The sequence below is a fragment of the Fringilla coelebs genome (assembly GCF_963513975.1).
Source record: "Fringilla coelebs genome assembly, chromosome: 13".
Taxonomy (NCBI): Eukaryota; Metazoa; Chordata; class Aves; order Passeriformes; family Fringillidae; genus Fringilla; species Fringilla coelebs.
The window spans coordinates 6,834,383-6,857,649 of NC_140039.1; the positions used below are offsets into that span (position 1 = coordinate 6,834,383).

The 23,267-nt window shown below is 44.5% G+C and overlaps 2 protein-coding genes across 7 annotated transcripts in view; one reads left to right on the forward strand and one right to left on the reverse strand.

Annotated features, from left to right (window-relative positions):
• The window catches only part of LOC311158728 (6-phosphofructo-2-kinase/fructose-2,6-bisphosphatase 4), a 49,696-nt gene extending 42,996 nt beyond the window's left edge, over positions 1-6,700 (forward strand). For all 5 annotated transcript variants that reach the window (XM_084214311.1, XM_084214313.1, XM_084214309.1 and 2 more), the window contains one exon: positions 4,034-6,700. In XM_084214311.1, coding sequence (XP_084070437.1) covers positions 4,034-4,093 — 60 coding nt within the window. In that variant the 3' untranslated portion in view covers positions 4,094-6,700. The remainder of the gene's footprint in view (positions 1-4,033) is intronic.
• A 1,976-nt stretch (positions 6,701-8,676) lies between these two features.
• Positions 8,677-23,267, reverse strand: part of PRKCD (protein kinase C delta) — a 58,967-nt gene continuing 44,376 nt past the window's right edge. Inside the window, exons 5-18 of one of the 2 annotated variants that reach the window (XM_084214411.1) lie at positions 19,903-20,059; positions 19,248-19,279; positions 18,529-18,614; positions 18,120-18,249; positions 17,428-17,528; positions 16,144-16,240; positions 15,677-15,804; positions 15,234-15,407; positions 14,612-14,703; positions 13,044-13,106; positions 11,755-11,893; positions 10,726-10,914; positions 10,349-10,477; positions 8,677-9,236 (exon numbers count right to left, since the gene is read on the reverse strand). In XM_084214411.1, coding sequence (XP_084070537.1) covers positions 9,078-9,236; positions 10,349-10,477; positions 10,726-10,914; positions 11,755-11,893; positions 13,044-13,106; positions 14,612-14,703; positions 15,234-15,407; positions 15,677-15,804; positions 16,144-16,240; positions 17,428-17,528; positions 18,120-18,249; positions 18,529-18,614; positions 19,248-19,279; positions 19,903-20,059 — 1,676 coding nt within the window. In that variant the 3' untranslated portion in view covers positions 8,677-9,077. Of the gene's footprint in view, positions 9,237-10,348; positions 10,478-10,725; positions 10,915-11,754; positions 11,894-13,043; positions 13,107-14,611; positions 14,704-15,233; positions 15,408-15,676; positions 15,808-16,143; positions 16,241-17,427; positions 17,529-18,119; positions 18,250-18,528; positions 18,615-19,247; positions 19,280-19,902; positions 20,060-23,267 lie in introns of both variants that reach the window. The other variant, XM_084214410.1, reaches the window with a different exon arrangement.

Consider the following 23,267-nt stretch of genomic DNA (forward strand, 5'->3'; position numbering starts at 1 on the left):
CTCTTTTCCTGCTTTGTGTGGATGTGGTGATGGAGCCTGTGCAGCTCTGCCCCAGCTGCTGCCTACCCAGATTTTGTGAGGGCTGCAATAAGCAGTGCTCACCATTCCAGAGCAGGGAGGCAGAGTTAGCCTGAGCATTTTGTAGCTGGGTACTGGCTCCAGCAGACACAGATCCCAAACCAGCAGGGCATGAATGCCAAGCTGTATGATAGGAAAGCTTCTTGCAGGAGGGAGGAGGATGCAGGCTGTGGGAGATGTGGTGCCCTGGTGCCTTTGCCATGGTGTCCCTGGGCACCACGAGGCTGTGGGAAGTGCCTGTGCCATGGAGCAGGCAGCACTGAGGCCAGAAAAACACTGAGCCTCAGAACTGTTATCTGAGAGGGTCTTTGAGCAGTGAAAGTAAGCAGGAGTGTAGGTTATGGAAGGTTTTTAGCTGTTAGGTTTGTCAGGTGGTATGTTTTTCTCAAACCAGGACTTTGGGGGAAAAAAAAAAGTTACACATCTGCACTTCTGAAATGGTGCTGAAGTCTTCAGAAGTTTGTGACAATTGGGAATGTTTTCCATAACCAGACAGCCTCCTGGCCAGAGAGCCTCCTGCTGTGGTGCTTGGTGTTTAGTTAAACCACTGTCCCTGAACAGGAACTGGGAGAACCTGGATCATTTTCCTGTTGCTGTCAAGACTGTGCTGTAGGAATGGTTGGTCACTTTTCCATGTTTAATTGCTCCAGGGTCTGGGCCAGAGCTTTGCTGTGAGGAGCCCCTGAGCCTGCTGTACCCCCTTGCACACAGCAGTGGGCCTGGTTGCTCTTAGCTGCCAGCTGAGGTGACATTCCTGGGGGAACCCAGGGATGCTGGCCATAGCCAGGTCCCCAGGAGCCACGTGAGACAGCTTGGAGTGCTGTCACCTCCACAGGCCACACCATCCAAATGAAATTAAATGCATTGCATTTCTTATGGAGCCAAAATCTGTGCAGGCATCTGCTGTGGAAAAACTGAGCTTTGCTGCTTGAGAAAGAAGGGCTTGGGCTGTCAGAGAGAATTGAGGGGGAGGATGACAGGAGCAGGAGCTTGGCTAGAGAGGAAAGCAAAGTTTGCCTGGTCTGTGGCTGGTGGAGGTGGCAGAGGGAAGGGAAGCAGCAGGAGCGCCCAGGACCCTCCATTCCTGCCAGCCGGATTTCCTGGGGCTGTGCCTGGTGTTGCACTCTGCTGAGCACAGCACTCCCTGTGCTGATGTGTGCACAGAGGGAAGTGGATATTGAAAAGCAGAATGCTCTAAGGGGTCTCCTCTTCCAGCAGGATGGCTTCACAGCCTTGCTTTGTCGGTAAAAGGAAGGCTTGCTGCTGCATGGGGGTGTCAGCAGTGGGCTGTGGCACAGCCTGCTGGGGGCAAGCTGGCAGAGTGCTGGTTGTTTATATTGTGCTGTTTATTTCTGTGTTTAGTCCTGGGCTGGCTCTTGTCCCAGAGGTTCCTCCTTTTGCCTGCAGGAGCCTTTCTGCAAGATGTTCCTGTCCTGCTGTGAGGATCACATTGAGCTGAGCCAAAGCCCAACTGAGAGCAGGGCAGACCCAGAGCCCTTTGCTGGGGCAGGCTCTGTCCTGGAGGACAGAGATGTCCAAAGGGAGCAGAGCAGCTGTGCTATAGGAGGGTGTTTGAGTGAATCTGTGTATTCTGAGTGTTCCAGAGGGTAGGATGGACTCTTGTGCAAGGCAGGATCAGGCTGCTGCTCTCCCACCCTGGAAGCACCAGCTCCTGCTGGGGTGGCCAGGGAACGGGGTGTATGGCTGGGGACAGGGTGTGTGGTGTGTGGGTTTTCATTCCTCCTCCTGTGTTTCCTGGGCTCTCCAGACCGTGTAGCTGCTGGTGTGGGGCTGTTCCCAGCACAGTCATTTGTCCAGGTGTGCTTTGGTGCCGGGCAGTTGCAGGAACTCCTCCTGCTCCCAAAAGTGAGGCTGAAGCCTCTGTCCCCTTTCTAAGCAACAGCACTGTCCTTGTTGCATGGCTTTTCCCCCACAGTGCCCATGGCTGTTCTGAAAGGGGGATCCCAGTTGCCATCATCTCATCTAATGGGATTCCTGTGAGTAGGAATCCACTTGCAGTTAATGAGGATATTGGTCCCTTTCTAAGCCCCTGCTCATCTGCTCTCACTGCTGGCTGTTGTTTGTTTAAGAAGCCCTTGGGGGTGTTTATCAGGGTTTATCCCAGTTTTCTTCCTTCAGTGTGACAGTTCAGCACACTTTGCTTCCACAGCCTGTTTGTTTACTCAAATTTAACCTTTTTTTTGCTTTCAGCTTTCTTGCCTGCTTATCAATATTCCCTTTGGGTCTGTCTTAGTTGTTAGAATGCTGCTTTTATCCAATACCTCTCATTCACTGAAATAAGCTGTATCTTCTGCCTTGCCTTAATCACCTCATTTCCTTTCAGCTTCAGGTTTGAGCTGTCTAGCTCTTGCTGCTTGCAGACTAATTTCCAGTACCTCTGGATTCCTGCATTTTGATGCTCCATTTCATGCTCCATTTAATTTTCTTTGAATCAACATCAGACGTTCAGCTTAAAAGATTTCAGCCAGTATTCTGGGAGTGCCTGTGGAGACCTCTCTGCAGTCCCAGGGAAATTCTGGGGATGTTGCATCAGTTGCTAAGAAAAACACAAACACACCAAATGCCAGCAAGTTCTGTTGGTTTCTGGGTTTTTTTTTTTTCCCTATAAGCATGCAGAGTATGACTTGTTTTGCTAACTCCTTGTGTTCCTAGCAGATAATGATGCTTTCCCCTTGCTGCAGAAGAGATGCTTCTTGTAGAAGCTTTTCTTTGAAATAGGGCTGTTGCTTTGCTTTCCTTCAAAGGGATGTGAGGGTGGCTCAGGCTGTGTCCTGGTGGGTGCAGAGATTTCCAGTCCTTGGACAGCTCTGTCCAGCAGCATTTGCTCTGTGTGTGTGTTCCCAGAAACCTTGGTGTGCTATTCATGGTGGAAAAATGGGGATTTACCCAAGGGCTTGAAGGCTGATGGCACAGGAAAGGGCTGATGTGGTTGTAGCAGAGCTGGTAAGGGCAGAGCAATGTTGGCAGAATTCAACCTCCATACAGAATCTGGTGCTGCTTGTTTATAGCCTGCTTTCATAAGAAATGGCTAAAAAATCTAGAAACTGGGGTTGGGGAGGGGATGGAATCGCTTTTTGAGTGGATGAGTTTTGACTGATGGAGTTGTGTGTCTGCATGTGCTGAGAGGGCCCCTTGCTGTGTGCTCGTGGGGCTCTCCTTTCCCCAGAGCTTGACTGGAGAGACTTGTTTTGAATGTAAACTCTAATAAATGTGGTAATAAAACCACTGGAGCATTCCCTGATGTCAGTGTGACATCTGCCACATGCCATGTGTATCCCAAAGTGCATTTAAACTTTATGTTACCAGCTCTTCAGGGAACACTTGATGTTACCAGCTCTTCAGGGAGTTATTCAGAGTTTTTCCAGTGGTTTGGCTGCTCACAGATAGGATCAGGATTGGCTTTATGGCTGTTGGTGTTAAGGAATTATTTCCTGGAGTGTGCTTGGAACAAGGAGAGGAGGGCTTCCCTCCCTCAAGGTTTTATTGATTCCTGTGTGGTTTATGGCCTTTGCAGGGTTCTGTTTTTCCTTACACTACATGCATAAAGACAAGGGGAGACAGTGGGTTAGAAAAATGTGGTTAAAACAGTGATTAAAGGAAAAAAAGGATTTAAAAGCTGTAACAGTGAGATATGGTGTACCGGCACCAGTTGTCCTGCCAGACCTGGTGTGATACCAGTCTGAGGGATGCATTTCACTGGCAGCAGAGTCCTGCTTTTGGGTGTCTGTAAAGCTCCTGGCACTGGGACCAGGTCCAAGCCTGGTCTGACAGGGGCTGGGCCTTTCCTTGTGTTTTACAGAGCATTTTGAGAGAACCAGCATTACAGCTTGCTCACCTTCATGCCGTGTAACAGCTGCGTGCTGAGCAAAACCACGGCTGCCTCTCAGACCTTTGCTTTAACCTTTTATATTTTTTTTTGTCTTCGAATTTGCAGAATGTAGGTGTGAATAGGTCGAGAGAAGAAGCTTTGAGGACAGTCCCCACCCACCTATAGCTGCAGCTCCCGGGGCAGCAGCCCTTCCTCCAGCAGCTCAGGGCCCCGCGGTGTCGGAGCAGGGCGGGACGGACGCGCCTCCCCTTCCCTTCCAGACATTTCGAATGTGATTCTGCTCCTTTGGACAAAACTCAAAAGGTATCACTGAAAAGATTGTGGGGAGCAGAGCAGAGTTGGGTTTAGATTTTTCTTATGTAAATTTGTGCAGTTTCAGTGGGTTTTTACTGTTCGTCTGTGGATAATGCAAGGTGGTTAATTGCCCGTGTTGATTTGACTGTCAGATTTTAACTAGATTTTATTTTCTTTTTGTAAGTGTTTTTTCTAAGAGTTCTCTTGTTTTTACTGTGAATGATTGCCTAGAATCACACGGAGTTTTTTTGATGGCGTATTTAACATGGGCAAAATTCTACATTTTGAGCACTGGAGGCTTCATGTTGCAAAGCTGCTTTAAATGGGGAAGCCCATCAGCTCTGATAATTGTCCTGTGTTTGAAATTGAACTTTGGTTTGCTGACCACAACTTAAAGCTTTTCTGAAATTCACAAGGGAGATAGTGCTTTGGAAAAACAAAGCACTAAAGCTGGATTTGCTACCTGGGAAATTCTGCTGTTGTAGCAAGATTTTGACACTTTCCAGAGACCAGGTGGACTTTGGAGGGCAGTGGGGGACATGAGTGTGAGTGACACGTGGGGAATGAATGGAGAGAGATGGAGAGAGACATGTCCTTTCTGCTGCAGGTATGGGAGGGGATGAGCAGCTTTTCTGAGTCTGGAAGGGAGTGGAAAAGGGCTGGAAAAGCTGCTTGTCTTGTTAGTGTTGTCTTTTATATTTTTAGAGAATTTTTGGAATGAATTTCAACATAAAAGTATATGTTTCTCTTTTATAGCCACATTTAATACGTACATCAGGAAACAGTACAGAAAGGTTAGGTGAGTTTAACCATTCTAACAGCTCATGCAACAAAAACACCAGGTAAATTCTGAATTAATTTTAACAAGGCACACCTGCCTTGGAGTTTTTTGTATTGTTTTTAAGCACCTTCCATCATCCCAGTTCTTTGTTGCTCTTTTATGCCTAGTGAAACTCCAGTGCTAAAAATGGAATTTTCTGTGTCTGTCAAGGTCACAACCTTTTAACTGTACTAAATCAAAGTGTATTTTGTATGTGTGTTACCAGACAACTGAAGTGAGCTGCCAGCACTGCTGCTGGCTCTAGCTCTGCAATGAGAACTATTCTTTGGTAGTTGAACTGTGTTTTTTCTAAGGATTCTCTCCAATTAATTGAGCTTTTACCATGTGAGTTGGTGGGGTTGTTTTGTTGTTTTGGCTTTTTTTTTCTTTCCTGAATTCCTGTGTGAAATACTAGGCCCTGGTAACATAGTTTTGCAGGCAAGGGCTAAATTGTCTTTTGTTTGTGCAGGGTCTATAAAATAATGTGCTGCTGTTGTGATTACTTTTTTTTTTTTTTAATAAGCTAAATTCAGCAATATATTCAGCTCTGGAAGTAAGCCATAGTGCATTGCTGGGTTCTGTTTCAGAGGAGGAATGTGTAGGGTGCAGAATGACCAGGAACACTTGCTTCAAGCGCTGCTGTCTAAAGCTTTGTGTGTGTGTGTTATGGTAATGCCATTTCAGACCTTTATTAATTCAGCTGTGCCCATAGTTGTGGGGTGAGGAGAGAGCCTGCCTGGCACTGCTCAGAGGACTGAATTCATTGGTGTGTGGTTAACAAGGCCACCTTTGTGGCGCAACTGAAGGAGCAATTTCCCCTCCCACGGTGGTGCCCCAGGCAGCCCTGGCTCCTCTGCTGGGACAGGAGGGGTGGTTAAGCAGGGGGCTGCATTAGAAAAGTGGGATTTTACTGGCAGATTGTGAGCTCAGACCTGGCTGAAGAAGTGTGGGCAGAAATGTGAGAGCTGAGCCCAGGGTTGCTTCTCTTTGCTGGTGAGCACAGCCTGAAGTGTCTCCTCTCCCTCCCCCTTTGTTTTACCTCTGATCTGTCAGAGGCGTAACATCCTCGAGGCTACATGTTCTATGTACAGTAGGTATTTTTTTAGCCTGCTTTCAGATATACTGTGATGAGTGTTTTACTACAATGGGTGTTCAGTAAAAAGAGTTGTATAGAAGTGTAAATAAACTATTGTGCTGATACTTGAAGAGGAAAAAAAAAAAATGAAGTTGTTGGTTCTACGGTAGGAAGGTACTAAATCAGTGACTGCATCTGACCCTGGCTGGAGAGAGCAGGTGTAGATGATGAATGTAGATTTGAGCTGAATGTAGATTTGAGCTGAATGTGTTCTCCCAGGCTGTAACCCTAACTGCTGTTCTGGGAAGGCACAGTTAAGAATTGCAGTTAATTGTCACTTCTGTAAGTGTGTGCCCCCTCCTGACAGAACAGTCATGGACAGGGGAGGGGGAGTCCCTTGTCCTGACCTCCTGTGTTTGTTCCATTTGGCTGCCTCTGTTCTGTGTGTGCCTGGCTCAGATGCAGTCCCTCGACTGGGATGAAACTGTCCTTTCTTACATCGTTGGCCTTTGTTGTGATCTTTCAGACAAATGTAATCATTTGACCTTTGATCCAAGTAATAAAGATCAAATGCTACAAGGTGCCCTGCTGTGTGTTTCTTTCCATGTCCATTTCCAGTGGCTGAAGTGCCAGGTGAGTGTTCCTGAGCCCCAGCAGGGTTCCACAGCTTCCACAAGCTGGGTTTAGGGAGCTTAGATATAAATATAAGGATTATATTAATTCATTTTGTGTGTGCTTTACTGTGACAAATAACTGTGATTGAAGTAGGAAGCTCAGTAATGGAGGAAGAAGTTGGAGGAACTGATTCAATAAATGCATGCCAGGATTTGCACATGATGGAGGAGAAAGGTAAGGCTTTATTAGCTTCACCTGGTCACTGGGATTAACATCTGCTCCACCCAGTCAGACCTACACTGTTCTTACATTGTCTTGAACATGCTGCTGGTGTTTTGAGAGAGGTGAAAGCCAACAGCCAAGTGCTGCCTGTCAGTACAAGTCTGTATGCAGAAGGGAGCTGGAGGGCATTAAATTTGCAGGGGTACTTACCCTTCAGAATGACAAGGACAAAATTAATGACTGCTCTGTGCTTTTAGAATTATGTACTCACATTTTCATGGCTTGCTGCTTGCAGCCCCCCTGGTAACCACTTGTCTGCTAGGTGGGAGGAGTGGTTTAATTGTTCTTTAACTCCAGTGTGTGTTTCTGGTTGGGGAGCAGATCACTTCTTTGTTTGTTTTAGAGCTTTTAGGCTGCTTTCTGGACAAAATCCTTTAAAATAATTCCCACGAGGAATATTTACTACTATTCTAATTGCTAACAGCTTCTTTGTGTGCAGATACCCACTGCTGCTGCTGGCACCCACTTTTGGAACTCCTTACCTAGAAATGCCTTTCTGCTCAGGTGCAAGGGCACAGACAGCACTCACCTTGGAAAGCAGAATCACTTTCTGGTGGCATGGCAAGCCAGAAGTCACGCTGTAGGTGATGTGAAGGGGAAAAGCCAGGTTCCTGCTCTCCCTGCAGCACCTCACAGGGCACTGCTTGCTCCCTTGGAGTGGGGTTGGTAGAGCAGGCCAGCCCTGGCTGCTTTGAAATGCCAGCTGTGTTCTGCCCCTTCCAGCCTCAGTCTGCTGCAGGGTCAGATGGCATCCCAGTCATGCTGGCATTGCTTGAGTTATAACAATAAGCTAGAGCTGTTCTTTAGGAGCAGAACAAAGGCAGCAGTGTATTTTTTTTAATCTCTACGAAGTATTGCAGCTTTCTGCTGCTCTTTCAGCAGGGTTACCAGTCTGGAACTCCCCAGAAGCTCTAGGGTTCTCCTAGGAGTTCTGTAGCATTCCATAATTCTTGGATGAACTGACACATGTACATTTTTTTCTGCCTGCTCAGTGTTGAGAAAAATCATTTGCAATAGTGTTACAAGATACAGAAAGCTGCTGAGAAGCAAAGAAACTTTGCTTTAGCCTGAATTTTATGAGCTGACTGCAAGGTGAATGTTTTGGAAGGAACTTCGCAGTTTTTCTTTCTCTCTAATGGCTAAAAATCAAAATTCAGAAGTAGGTGTTACAAGACAGCAGGATCTGGTTTTGTGCCCTTCTAACAGCAAGGAGGAGCCACAGCTGCTGTGTTACAAACAAGCAAATAAAACTGGAAGAAGGATTTTGTGTTAGGCAGTTAAACAGAATAATTCCTCAGGCAGAGTAGGCAAGTAGCTCTACAGCCATTACCTGGGTTCTGTCCTGCTGTGATTGCTGTGGCTGTTAGCAGGAACTGGCCTTTAGTGGCAGAATTCCCAGGCAGGCTGGGGCTGCTCTGGGATGCTGAGGCCTCTCTGTCTCAAGGCTTGGACTGCCTTGGAATAAATATGTAGCATTTATTAAGCAAAAGTACCCCTGAGCTGTTTACCACAGCAGCTGGTGTTATTCTAGGAATCTCTGCTTTCTCCTGACACTTCCTTTTGTTTAATTCACAAAAACAACCAATATTTTAAGAAAGTGATCAGAGCTGACCAAGCATTATTTTTTCACTGTACTTTGAAGATGGCTGGAGTTAAATTGTATATTGTTAAAAATCATAGAGCCATGAGTGAAAGTTACATTAAACTTTCTTTTAATTGAAGACAAATAAAAGAACCAAGGGCTCAAACACATTTTAAAAAGACATCTTGTGTTCCCCAATGTCTTCTCTCGAGCAAAATATACAGCACACACATATATATATATAACAGAACTACATTCAAGTACCAAACAGAATTTACATTTTCCCAAACAGAGAAAATAATGCACAGGATTTACATACCTTAAACCCAGCCATGCATAAAAACACTGCCAATAAATCAGGAGTTGAACACAATTCATCACACTAGGGTGTATTATTCTGAAGTATCGACGTCGTTGGAATGCATTAACACTTGGGAGTCTGGGTTTGTAACCTTGCTTTAAAGTCCAGCTGTTCAGAGACTTACTTGTTCAAGATCTGTTCAAATTTTGGGTTAATAAAAGAAAATCCATTAAATGCAGACTGATCCATGGACTCAATCAGGTTTTTGTCACTGTAAGACAGTTTTGGCTTCTCGCTCAGAAATTCTCTGTCAAAGTTGTTGTAGTCACTTGCTGATTTCTGTATTAGAGAGGGAAGACAATTTGAGACAAACTTTGTATTTTCTTCAAGAACAAATTATTCAAATACAAAATGTTGTGAAGTTAGTCTTTTAGCTCCCTCCTTCCTTTCCCTGCTTTAGAGAAAAAAAAAAAATCTAATTTTAACCTGTTTTAAGAAGACTGTAAGATTATAAGATTACCTGTTGACAAAAGCAATGCAGCATTGACTTACACGTCAGACCAACATTTCTTGCCATTAACCAAAATGTTTAAATTCCTGAGAACATTTTACAGGCTGTACATGTTCAGAGAATAGAGCAATGCCCAACAGCAGCTGTTTTATGTTTAATAGTCATGTAACTAGAAACTGTTTTACACTCTCCTCCACCAAAGATTTTGCACTTCTCTGGGAACAAGCAACACAAAACCTTGTGTGTTTGAAGGGGACAGCTCTCCTCCATTGAGTACATTTTAAAGAGACTGTTGCTTCCAGACCATTTCACCTGTTCTAGGAACAGGCTGGAGAAACATTGGTTTGGGATTTTAGCCACGTGAGCTGAAGCAGCAGCATCCCCCTGTGACACAGACTGAGCTACAGCCTGTTCTGCAGGTGTTTTTTCAGGTTCCATCAGGCAGGTACATGAATTCCAAGTTCAGTAGCTTAGAGAATGCTGCTTCTTGCTCCCTTGGAGATGCCTGGGTGAGTTTGAAGCAGCAGAGATTTAATGCTTGCACAGAGTGCCTGCAGCAGGTACCAGCTGAGCAACCTGGAGCTGCTGCTGCTCCTCCCATGTGACATTTCAGAAAAGCAAACTGTGAGGAACTGTGGACATTCTAACACAGAGGGGAACGGAGATCAAAGCTATCTGTTGGTTTTCATGAACATTTTATCCACAAAGCTCCTTGAGAGCATTAGGAAGACAGTCTGAACAGGAAGATTTCAGGGCAGTCAGAGGAGTACAGTGCAGTTTGTATAACTGAACCATCCAAGAACAAAGAGCTTACAGATAGACAGCTTTTTCATTTGTAAACTGTGAGGAGAAAATGGCAGTGGGATCCTTTGTGCAGGTACAGAATTCACCCCTTACCCCTGGGCTGCTGTTTACTAAGAACAAAGAACAACCCACTCACCACTTTTGGCCTGAAGGGAGGGTCCACCTCCCTCTTCTCCAGTGCTGTCCAGTTGATTGTTTTGAAGAAAGGATGGTCTCTGATATTCCCAGTGACCCCAAGTCGTTTTGCTGGATCCCTTTCAAAGAGCTGCAGGAGAAGACACCCAGTAAAGAGCTGCTCCAAAGGTGCATGGCAGTGCAAAAATTACAGGTATGGTGCTGAAACAACTCAGGGGGCTGACAGCAAACAGAGCATTAGGCATTAATGCATTAATCTGACCTGGCTTTCCCTTTGCCAGAGCAATTTGCTGATATACAGCTCCTTGATGAGGAGATCTGTCAGTCCCTGCACAGAGGCTGTACCAGCACCCTGATCATCAGGATCACCAGCCCTACCTTTTCCAAGATATCCTTTGATTCCTTGGTGATCCAGCGTGGGTAGTGAGGGGTGTCCACTCGGATTGACTCAAACAGTTCATCCTCATCATCCCCATGGAAAGGGGACTGGCCAATCAGCATCTCATAGAGCAGCACCCCAAAGGACCACCAGTCCACAGAGAAGGTGTACCGCAAACCCTGCAGGATCTGGGCACACAGGGGGAACTCAGGTAAGAGGCAAGAAGCAGCAATGCATCCCAAAAATAAGGAGGTTTTTCAAGAGGTATTTCAAGAGAGAATCTTTAATGACTAGAGCACTCAGGGGAAAAATAAAAATCCATCTCTCTGGGAAATTGTGGATTCTGATGCAGAGCTGTGGTTTTACCCCAGGCTCTGCTGTTTGTGGGAATGTGGCCAGCTCCATGGACTGGTCTTTGCTCTCATTCAGAAATTTTCTCCCTTAACTTTAAATAATCATAGACTTAAAAAACATCCTCTCTAATTTCTTTACGAGGTGAGGGGAGAAGCAAGTAGTGATGCAAAGTAGATTCCTACAGAAGTCTTTGATATAATTTATAGCTTTAAAAGCTAAGTACCTTCATTGAGCTGCTTTGCAAATGAGATTTAAAAAAACCAACCAACTAACACGCAGAATTAAACTGTGAGATTCCCCTTAAAAGCTCCTTTTGTTTTGAATTCTGGTTGTTTGCACAGGCACAAGTCTCTTCTCCATCTGCAGTGCCCATATACATTCATTCTGGAGGAGCTTCATGGATGTGCTGGCTACACCTGACCCCCAGTTCTTAAAAACCTGAGCATTTTGACTTTCCAAACCCACATTTTTTTAACCTTACAGCTACAGAATGTTTTAGAAGCTGAAGTACCTTCTATAAAAAACACAGATACCATTTTTTTCTCCCTTTTTTACCTCTAATTAGACTTGGACTTTTCTGAACAATTAGCCTACAAGCAGGTGATTGATCACAGCAGCTCTTGTGCCATCAGGGCACTGAATCCCTGCCAGCAGTGTCTGTGTGCCATACTGACCTCGGGAGCGATGTAGTCGGGGGTCCCACAGAAAGTGCTGGCCTTGTTGTCACTCACAACGTTTTCTTTGCACATTCCAAAATCAGCTATTTTGATGTGGCCTTCTTTATCAAGCATCACATTGTCCAGTTTTAGGTCTCTGCAAAAAGAGTTTTTAAAATGTTGTGCTTTAAATCACTTTTCTAGTCAGATGGACACAGTTTGTTCACTGATAAACACCTCCCCAACTGCACACACAAAGGCTTCTCAAGAAAAATAATCATCCATCCAAAATGGTACTTTTGTGCTTTGAAGGCATGAGGGACAAGGGAAGAATTCTCTCTTGTCAAAGAAAAGAAGAGGCTGAGGTGCATGTATAGAATGTGACCTTCTAATCCTCCTCATTTGCTTTCAGATGCAGAAGCACAGCCAGAGCTCCTGTTGCTGCTGGAAGGCAGCGTGAGTTAATGCCCCAGCAGCTGACACAGCAGTGCTGCACCAGCTCCAGGGCTCAAAAGGAGGATTGTGCCGGGTTCTGAGAGCCTTTGGCAGGAATTTGATTGTTTGAAACCTGCCCAGCTCTTAGCACCACCTGTGACTTGTTCCTGGTTAGAGCACAGGTTCGTGTGTTGTGGCAGGGCCTGTGAAGGGTCCTATTCATGACTTTTCTCAGAACAACACTATTCAACCAAGAAAGAGCTTTTTTCCCAGCAGTTTCCAAAAGCTACATTCCCTCCCTTTGACCATGCTGCATTTTTTGTCCATCTGGCTGCAAATGCACATACCAAGGAGGGCAGGCTGAAGAGGAACTGAACAGCCCTGTGCTTACCAAGGGCTGAAATAGAGCAGAGAATTTCACACAAGAACAGGCAAGTCTTTTCTCCTGGGTAACTGCAGTTCCCAGGACCAGCAGTGGATCAGGGTCTGGCCCTCGATCCTTCAACCTGGTGAGGCAGAGGCATCAGTGCTGTGGTTTCACCAGAGGGCAAAGGCTGGGAACTTCCACCTCAGGGGTTTGCTCAAGGAGCCTCTCCCTCACCTCCACACTAAACAGACTCACAATTTGAAGGCAGTGTTTGAAAGTAACTGAAACAAAACTGCTTTTGTGTAACACAAATCCCATTCCATCATTCCAGTTGCCAAGGAAAAAAAACACACAAATAGAGATTCATCTCAGGCATGTTAATGGCCTTGGAACTACATCAGATCTCTGACAGACAGCTTGTGCTTGTTACATCAGTCAGGAATTCAGAGATGCATGAAGTGCTGAGGCAATTCCCAGGTCCCAGTCTGGAGTAGCTGGTACTCACCTGTAAATAATGCCTTTGCTGTGAAGAAACTGGAGCCCACACAAAATTTCAGCTCCATAAAACCTGAAAAGACCAAAACATCTTTTAATCTTCACTCAGTTACAACAGTCAATGCAGGTAGCCAAAATAATGCTGTGGGCATCTCTTCATGGGGTGAGAAGCACTGTACACATCTTTAAATCCCAATGTCTGTGTGTTTATGCAGGCAGATGCTGTAGCCTGCGAGGAAATCCCTTCACCACACATGGGCAGTGTCCAACACCAAACAGCAGAGGGGACACAGCTACTGCTGTCACTGCTGCCAGGCTTCATCCCACTTCCCTCAGGGAACTCCCTCCCTGCCCTCCTCCTCAAAAACTGGCTTTGGGTGGTTTTAGGGATAGTGCCTTTGAAAGAGAGCTCTGGGAGCTCAGCCCCCCAGGATTGCTGCAGGGGGGACTGGGCACCGATGGCAAGGTTGGAATTGGGCCTCACCTGTCCCTCTGCACCTGCCTGGTCACAGCAGACACCCTGAAAAATGCCATCACTTCAGGGGCACTTTCCTCAAAAGAAAGAGGTGATAATCTAGGGGGCATGAAGGAAAATCTGAAAGAATGCTTCCCTCCGCCCCAAAAAGCATTTTTTTTTTTTTAAATTGGGAAAGTACAAAACTATTTCAATTTCTGTATGGCAGATGAATGTTGGTCCAAAACAAATAGCACAGAATACACCCAGAGAGGATGCCAGATGCACAGATGTTTGCTGGGATCCAGGTAGGATGGAGGGGCTTTATCCACATTTTTGCTGGGGAGAGTGGGAAGGGAGCTGACCTATACAACTGGCTGCTGTTGATGCCAGACTTCTTGTGATCCCATCCAGTCAGCAACCCTTAGAGCAGTGCCAGAAGTTACAGAAGTAATTTCCCTGGGGCTTACAGATAGGTCCAGTACTCTGCACTGCCTCTTTTTAAAGTTTACATGCCACCCCTTCAATGATGCCATTACAACACCCATGGTTTGGATGAGAGAAGTAGAAACTGGCCTCAAGCTAAAAATGATAGCTAAAGTAACAAAAATAGAATATTTTTGCATCCTTTAAACAGCACTGGAGCTGAGAATATAAGTCACAGATAACTGTCACAAGTGCACTTATTAAACAAAGTGCTTACCCATTTAATTAGCATCTCATGGAATGTACAGGTTTTTGCTACTATCATGTCAATTTAGCAACAGCACTAAGTAAGCATTGAACTTTTTCCCCCATGCTGTTTTCCAATTTTTTCCATCAGAATACTGTCCTAAAGTCCACTGAAGTTGTGCCTTTTGCTTTTCAGTGCTGGCCCACGTTGCAATTTATTTTGCACCTCCAGGAACAAGCAGCCCATCAAGTACAACATCACTGTTATGTAAATGAAGGAAGCCCAATGTAAATGAAGGAAGCCCAACTCCACACATCATTAAATGAACTTGATTGTATTCAGCCCGTGCCTAGAAACACATCCTCAACCATCAGTACTGCAGGTGAGGAGGGCACAGAAGGGCAGGGATGAACTGGAGCTGGAGGTGGGCAGTGAAGGGCTGAGCACTCACGTGGCTCTGTAGAGGTCGAAGCGCCCCTTGTCCTGGATGTGGAACATCAGGTCTCCCCCATTCAGGAACTCCATCACGAAGAACAAGTGGTCCTTTAGCAGACAACCAGGGAATGGAACAGTTACTGATGCTAGCCAATAAATGAAGTAGCAATGTGCCTCCAGGGGACCAAGGTGCCACCTCCCTCTTCTCCTGAAGGATTTTTGGTTTCATGCACCCCTATGAGGCTCCTACAGAATTGAGTGGCCTGGTCTTGTAAATATAAATATCTGATCCTGTATTCTGTGGGTTTCTAGACTTAGCACACAATGAAACAGACTGGTTTCAATCTGTGACAGTCATCCTTTTCCCCTCACAGAGGGTAAAACTCAGATTAAGGACCTAATTAAACTCCTCCTTATTCCAGACTGCATAGATGTTTTTCTGATCTTATTCTGTCCTTATCAAGGTATATTTGGTCATGCTCATATTTACTTTCGACTAGGCCCATGAATTGCACAGAGCACAGGAAAAGGACATTTAATTCATTGCATCACTAAATTACTTTCATTTGACTGCTTGTATCTGCATCCATTAAAGGCTCAATCTGTTGTGTTGCTGTCACCATTTAAATTTTTCTGACCTTTGTCTGAAACGTGCAGTAAAGATGTGTGAGAAATGGATTTTCCCAGGCAAGAGCAAGGACCCTCTTTTCCACCATGGTACATTCCACATCATCATCAATTAGCACCACATCCTTTTTCAGAGCTTTGATAGCAAAGAATTCATTCTTCCCTTTCAGCTCTGCAAGCAGAACCTACAAAAAATGAAAGATGAGAGTACAGCATGTATAGGAAAGGCTGGTGCTGATGTATCAGCGAGGGAAAGCAAAGGTGGTGCACTGGCAATTAAAAACTACATTTAAATGGGAAAGATGAGGGAGGTTTGGGAGGGTGAAGCTGCTGGACACAGATGAGGAGATGGGGCTCAAGGACCATGTACCACAGACAGTGGTTAAAGGAAAGAGCCCATCACACTGCAGAGATCAAGCCAGGCAGACGCCTGAACTCTCAGTTTGTCACATACCTTTCCAAAGCTTCCTTTCCCCAGCACTTTGTGGAAGACAAAGCTGTCTATGTTGAATTTTCTCCTTGCAGTTCTTGGCACTGGCTTGGTTGAGTTTACCTCCCAGAGCTTGTCGTACTCGCTGTTATCTGCTGAGCAAAACAGGGAGGGGAAATTTTGGGGGATGCAGGAGCCCTGCGGGACTCGGGGGATCCAGGAGCCCTGCAGGACTCAGAGCCCTGGCCAAGAATGAGGTACTGACACAGCATTTCAATGCATCTGCTGCTGGAATTACTGGTGAGCCTAAACATAAGGGACAAATCCTGGGTAAGCTTTTCATGTGCCCAGGAGATGGTAAAAAGAAACATGCTGCTTTTTTTAACAGCACTTATTTAACAAAAAAAAGTCTAACAGAAGGCAAGAATGAATAACTTCTCAAATTGTCTGGTAGGTAAGTGGCTGTATAGAAGCATTGTCTGTTTCCTCACCTGTTGTGTCTCCTCCTGGAGCTTTATGTTTCTTATCAAAATCTTGATAAATACCAACACTTTCTACAGATCCGGAATCAGACCTTCGTGTAGATTTCTGGGAAGAAGGGGAACATTTGAAATTATATTAGCACTGTTACTTTAGTGTCAAATCATGACACATGCATAGAGTAATAGCTTTAAATGTAACATGATGGCAGTGTAAACCTTTCTTTTTAATTAACTCCCAGGATGTATCTTTTCTCAAGAAGTTTGGTTCACAGACTATTTAGTCACCTTCTTCATGCCTTCACATCAAGTACTTTTGCTTTATTTCCTTCACTGCAAGAAAATAAGTCACTGAAATTCCTGAACAGTCTATGTTCCATTGTTCATTGCAAAATTATTAAAGGTATAATGGTTTGAACCACATGGAAAGGATTTGAACTGTGGGAAAATGTCCCCTTGGATGTCTGCTCATGTGAAAGAGAAGATGGGAATCACTGTTTTACTGGACAAGCTGAAGCCATATCTGGAGGTGTCTTCAGCACAGGGAAACAACTTTTACTCATGGGAGATCCCTGAGATCAAATTTCAGTAATGAAAAGACTGAGCTCCTGTGTCATGAAAGAGCTGCTACAACAGCTCTCACTGTTTTCAAAGTAAATATCCTGTGAAAGCTTAGGAGTACACATCTCAGAGGAAGCACTGTTGGCTTCTGTGATATATTTTCCTGTTTTATTTCAGAGCTTGTGTCTGATTCTTTATTTGCAGAAGCTGACCCCAAAGGATCATGCTGCAGCAGGAGAGGAACAATGCCAGCTATGGGGCCAGCAATAATTCCAGAGGGGTTTTCTGTGTGTGCATATATATATTTATATCAGATGAATAAAAAATGAGACTAGCTGATATATTTCTCCTTATTCACTTAATTTTATCAGTCAAATGGAATTTTAAAGTTGAAGCCTGTAAAAACAGATTTTCAGCATTATGATGCAACTGATTAACCCATTAAACAGAAAGGAACAGAATAATCTTGGCACCACAGAAGAAAAAAATTGGATTTCAGGAAGCCACACACCTTTTAAAGAATTGTTTAAGTGGCACACCCCCTTCCCTATTTCAGTTTCAGGTTATTGATATCTTTGTTAGTCTCTATAAGTGTCAAATTAAAAAGACAAAGCTGTTTGCATTTCTTCTTTTCCAAAACCAGTTCCTCATACAAGTGATGCAGAAAAGCTGAAGTGAAAACCCCCAAATGCTCTGAAAACAAGTAATTACCTGAGAAATGGCAATAAAGCTTACCTGGCTAACTTGAGTTAAAGCTTCAGCTAGCAACTTCTGGTTTATTCCACATAAGTTTGCCACCTTCTTCTGGCATTTATGATGCACATTCATCCCACATTCTAAAAGAAATGTAAGGATTGTTATACAAGCATCAGGAAAATACTGACATTCCAACACACAGGGCTGTTCTGTGCAGTTCAGAAACCCTTTTTTAAGGCCAGACTGGACATGGACCTGTGATTGCTACCAAAATTGCAGTTTTTATCCTTTAACACAATGAAGGCTAAAAGAAGGTTTCACAAGGGAAAAACCTCCAATCATCATTACTTTATTCTCAAAATCTGTGACAATGAGGATCACCCTGCCTTTTTGTGGGAGCATTATAAAAGCAATATTTACAGTAACTGCTTTGAATGCACTTTGAGGTGCTACATCGAGTCAGTCTCCAAATTTCAGCTATTCCCAAAGCAGTAATTTTGATAATGCTCAAGATTACACCTCTGCAGTGTTTCCTGGCTCCTTCAGCAGCTCACCTTGGCTGAGCTGTCCCATCAGCCCAGTGCCTCTGTCTCTCTTTTGTACAAAAGCTTTTTTACCCCATAGGGACGAGACGAATCCCACCCTACACGGAAAGGCGCAGTGTGCGCCACCAGTGCCAGTGGGGGAACACTGGAAAAGCACAGAGCTGCCAGCTCCCTCCTCCTCCTCACCTTCACACTTGAGCCCTTGCTTGACCAGCCCCCAGAGCAGGCTGCCACAGTGGTCACAGAAGGTGGGGCTCATGTAGTTGTAGACTCGGAAGCGGTGCGGCATGTCGATGTTGAAGCGCTCCTTCTGGAACTGAGCACAGCCACAACCAGGTCAGCCCAGCCTGGCTCCCTCCCCAGCTGGGACAGGGCTCTGCCCACACACAGCACCCACCCTCACAGAGCTTTCAGATGCTTTTCTCACTTGGAAGCTTTGCCCACTGCCTGTTACAGAACTTTGCATGGCTTTAAGCAAAGACAGAACCTTGGGTGGTACCTCCCAGGTGGAGCTGTCAGCTTCTGCACAAGGTTTGTTGGTTCAGCAATGTTTAATTACATAATTACACTCTAAATATATTGTTTCTGCTCTTACCATTGTGTCCCTGCTGTTGGCTGCAGTACCAGTACACCTCCCAATGATTTTATCAATGCATTTCTTATGAATAGCAGCATTGCATTCTTCAAGACATGCACAAGAAAAAAAAAGGATTCATTCAGATGATAAATACATGGGATGAGGCGTTTGCATTTAATGAGAGAATGTGAAAACCACACTCCTTTTGCATCATACTATAGACACCAAAAGTTCATTTTCTATCAGGATAGTAATCTTTTTTAAGCTGGTTCCTCCAGCTCTTTTCTTTTACCATAAACTTTATTTCTAAACTAAATCATCAATGCCCCCAGCATTTGATAACAGAAGGACAATATTGTGCTTTTGAGTACTACTCTTGATAGCTCCTCCCTGCTTGGAGTAATGCACAGATCTATGGCAAGTCAAAGGTGATTTTCAATTCAGCTGTAATTTACTTTAGAAAGGTTTCATAAAAAACTGCTGTCATAAATGAGTGCAGCTCTTCAATAGCATTACACACTCCTGAGAAGAATAGCTAAGTCTAAATCTGATCCTGAAATCCCAGGCTGGAATCATAGGTTCCTTTGGTTATTGTGCAAAATTGATATTTAACTTCTACTACTACCCATAGTGATTATGCATTGTGCCATGCATATTTGCAAATTTTTTTCAAGATCTCCAGATTCATGTGGAAAGCAGCATAAGAATAAATTTAAAAAAAAACCCAAACAACTTACGTCTACATTTGTATCCCTGCTTGTTGAGTCCCCTGAAAAACAAATCAGAAAAAAGGCAATCAATACATTTTCTGGAATAAAAGGTGGCTGGTTTTTATTTTATTTTCACCATGTCAAACAACCAATTAATAAGTTGGTCTAAGTTCTGGTAATCAGAATCCTCTGTCATAGGAAAGCAGAGTTTAGAAGATAAGGTCCTGTATTTGACAGACCAGCAAATTAGGAGGAAAACCCAGAAACAACAAGGTTTCAATCACATGGAAAATCCTCCCAACCTAACTTAGGATAAAACCAGCCTTACTATGAAAGGGATCCCACTTCTCTGTGGGTCTCCAGGCTGCCATCAGCCTGGCCATTATTTTCTCAGACCCACCCCTCTTGTTCTCCTGTGGCAGAGCTGCTGATGATCATGGCCAGATATCACCTGATGCTGATGGAGTTCCTGTCTATTCTTTCAGTGGCAAAAATGTTCAAGCTCTGTTTCTCAGTGTGAAAGACAACTATAGTTCTTAGGTATAAAAATGCCCTTATTGAGTATGTAACTTCAATTTCCCATCACAAATTTATTTGCCACATTTGGTCTGAGTATATCTGAAGCAAATTTTGCAGCAATTGGGGCCTTGGAGCTGGGGGAAGCTTAGATTTTCTTTCTTACCATACAAAGTCTCTGCAGACAGAGCAAAATGTAGGCTGTCCAAAGAAGGTGGCAATAAATTCATGACTTTTGATGTAGTGGATTTTGGCCTGCTTGATGGCTCCTCTCCTGTTGATAGTTACTGTCCCCTCCTCTTCCCTCATGGACTGTCTGCAGTCTGGTGGGACACAAGAAGACACACTTTTAATACTTCCAGGTATTACAAAGGTTAATATTTGCTTCTCCCAAATATTCAGTTTCTTTTCCCGTTTCTGACTCGTGTTTCTGTTCATTTTACACCTGCATTCTGCTGACTTTCAGCCCATCAGGGGTGGCCAGGTGCACACACTGCTTCCCAAGGTGTCCCTGTGTTCTGGGCAAGCACTTCCCACTCCTGCCCACACAGAAAAAGCTTCAGCTGATGAACTGAGAACAAAGAGCAGGGATGGGGCACAGTTTTGATAGAGAAGTGACAACCACTGTTGTTTCTTGAAAAAGCAAATCTGTGATTTCTGTTCTGTGATTAATGTTTAATATGAGTAAGCATTTTACTAGAAGCTGGAAGGTGAGCAGAAGCCTTTTCCTACTGCTGCTCCACATGCCCTCCTGGACCAGAACTACAGCAGAAATTCAGATGAACTGCTGCAGGACCTTCTGGGTGACCACAGCACCATCCTACTGCAAGACAACTTTCTTCCAGCCTCCAGGATCATTAAGGAGCAAAGACAAACAAGATTTTCAGTTAGATATTTCCATTTTGCTGTTTCATAACATTCATGTTTTATCTTTCCACGAGTCCCAGTCTCATTTCCTTTCCCCTTCTAGTCCCGACGGAGTCAAATTATTCAGTATTATAATAATACTACCTGCTCCCATCTACTGGAGCATCTAATACTGGGTCACATAGAAATCACATGCAGCATTAGGCCAAGAAATAAAACAACAAAAAAATGCTCAGACTCCAAGTCCAGCTGGCTCACAGAGGTCCTCATTAGAGGATATGGTTATTTTCACTCATTTCCAAGGAAGCTTCTGAGTTTCTTTTACAAAAATGTGAATTTGTGGCTGTAAGACTGAGAAACAAATTCAGACTATTTAGTCTTAATTAGGCATTTTAGAGTCACAGGGGTTTCTAGCAGAGGGAACCCAATGCAGGTATATCAAGAGACTGTAACTGGTGATTTAAGCCCAGAACACATTTCTTGTCTGTTGAGGGACAATCCCATCCAGCAGGAAAAGATAAAGGCTTGAGCTGGCAACGAGGACCTGATCAACTGCTAACTCCATCAGCTCTGGCCAGCAGCTTGTGGGTCCCAGCCTGGAAGAAATGTGGACATAGTTCATGTGTCCAAAGCCCTGCAAAGCTCAGGGCAACAGCATCTTGCTGTTTGCAGGCTGGGAATTTCCACAGCAACAGAGTAAGGAAAAAGCCAGAGGAGCATTTTTCCCATTGCCAATATAACAGTTCTTAAAATTTGCTCCATTGCATTGCTGCCTTTTGTCACTATTGGGGGAGCCTTGCTTTGAGCACTGACAGAAGCAGATTTGTGTCCTGTGCCAAGCCACGCTCACTGCAGTGCCTGAGCTCACTCCAGAGTGACCCAGGAGCTCTGGTTTCCTGGCTGCTAGATGCACTTGGTTCCTGTCACTTGTTCAGCTGGCTGCCACCACTGCTACCCCAACAGGCTGCTGAGCCTGGAACACAATCTGTCATGTGTCACCTTTCTGAGTGTCCTAAGCTAATTTATCTGTCACAGCCAGCAGCAGCCACACTGCAGCAGCATGTGCTGTCTTAGAAAAGAAACAGCATCATCAGCTCAGACACTGAGGAAAGATTAAGTATATTGGTGAAAAGAAAGTTCAAAACAGGTCTCCAGGTTTTGCCACTAGGTGTTAATGTACTTTTCTGAGAAATTGGCTGCCTGGTTCAGAGAAAAACCCATCCTGACAGCCCCTGAAAGGACATTCCGGTGCGCATGGTGACAATCCCTGAGCCACCCACGCCCCTCCAGGAACAGGATTCCTTTTCCTTGTTCAAACAGGCTGCTGAATTCACCCAACACAAACTCTTCAGCTGCTGCACTTCAGCTTGTGGCAGTCTGCAAACTGTGCTATCTCTGTTTAATCCTGCTGAGCAAACACACAGACCTCACCCACTGCTGCCCAAATGCTTCAGGGAAACCACACTGGTGTGCTGCAAGGGAAACAAGGCAGCAATACCTCACATTGTCTGCTGCAGCAAAGGATGTCTTGGTGAGGGAGATTTAATCAGCAACAGCAAGGAAGCAGAGAAAGGCCTTTTGCTTCATGGCAGCATTTGGAGATCACCTGTGATGCAGCAAATTACCAGACAAAAGCCTTTCTGCACTCCACACCAAGCAAAGCAAGTGTTTAGTGAGGAACAAACATCCCATGCTGACATACTTGGAGCAATTTAGTATTGCTGGTACTGCGTGCAGAAGTCTCTGACAAAACTTGTTTTTGTAGGAAACACCAATGTTTCCTCTCTGTCTGAAGCCCTGGTACCAAACCTAAGGGAAATACATGAGACTGACACTTATTTCTTTGAGATGGTAATTATATAAACTAATCACTTTGGGGTTTTTCATCCTTTTTTTTTTTAAATTTTGCACATTTTCCCTAAGTATACTTTCATGGGGAAGGATGCTTGAGCACATCAAAACCTCAAAATCTGCCTGTGAGGACACAGAGACTTTACAACCAGCTGCCTTGCTAGATGCCTTTGCCAAAACCAACCAATATAACAAAGAATAGCTGAAAACATTGTCTGGTTCAGAAGCAGCTGAGAGGTTTGGAGAGCAGCTGTGAGTCAGGTTCATCTGGAGCTGAGGTGGCTCTGAAATTATGGCCAGTAATTTCAATTTACTGTGGGCGTGTTTAACAAGTTATTTTTAATGTGTTAATTACCTTTAATGTGTATTGCTCCAGAAAAGTTTTAAGCAGCTCAGCCAACCATGGAGTTAACTGGAGAATAAAAGCTTAATTTCAGAGATGCAGAGACAATCAGCAATTGCAGGGAAGTAACTTGCACAGCAACTGTATGGATGCAGGGTGGAGATGAGGGGGATGGAGAAACACAAAGGGAAAAACTTTGCTTCCCCCTCCAAGCAAGCCAGGATTTCCATAATGAAATGCTTGTCATGAACCAGCACATGGTCAGAAAGAGCAGGCACAGGACAGCTGAATCAGCAGCTAGGGTCCAGGTGACCTCTGCAGCCTGGAGTTGACATTCATCATTTCGGACCCAGCACACACCATTAAACATAATCTATTTCCTCTGCTGAGAGCTGTGGTTAATATTTATCACTGACATGCTTGTGTATTTCAAGGTCCCTTCTCAAAACGTGCGGCTGACCTGACACAAA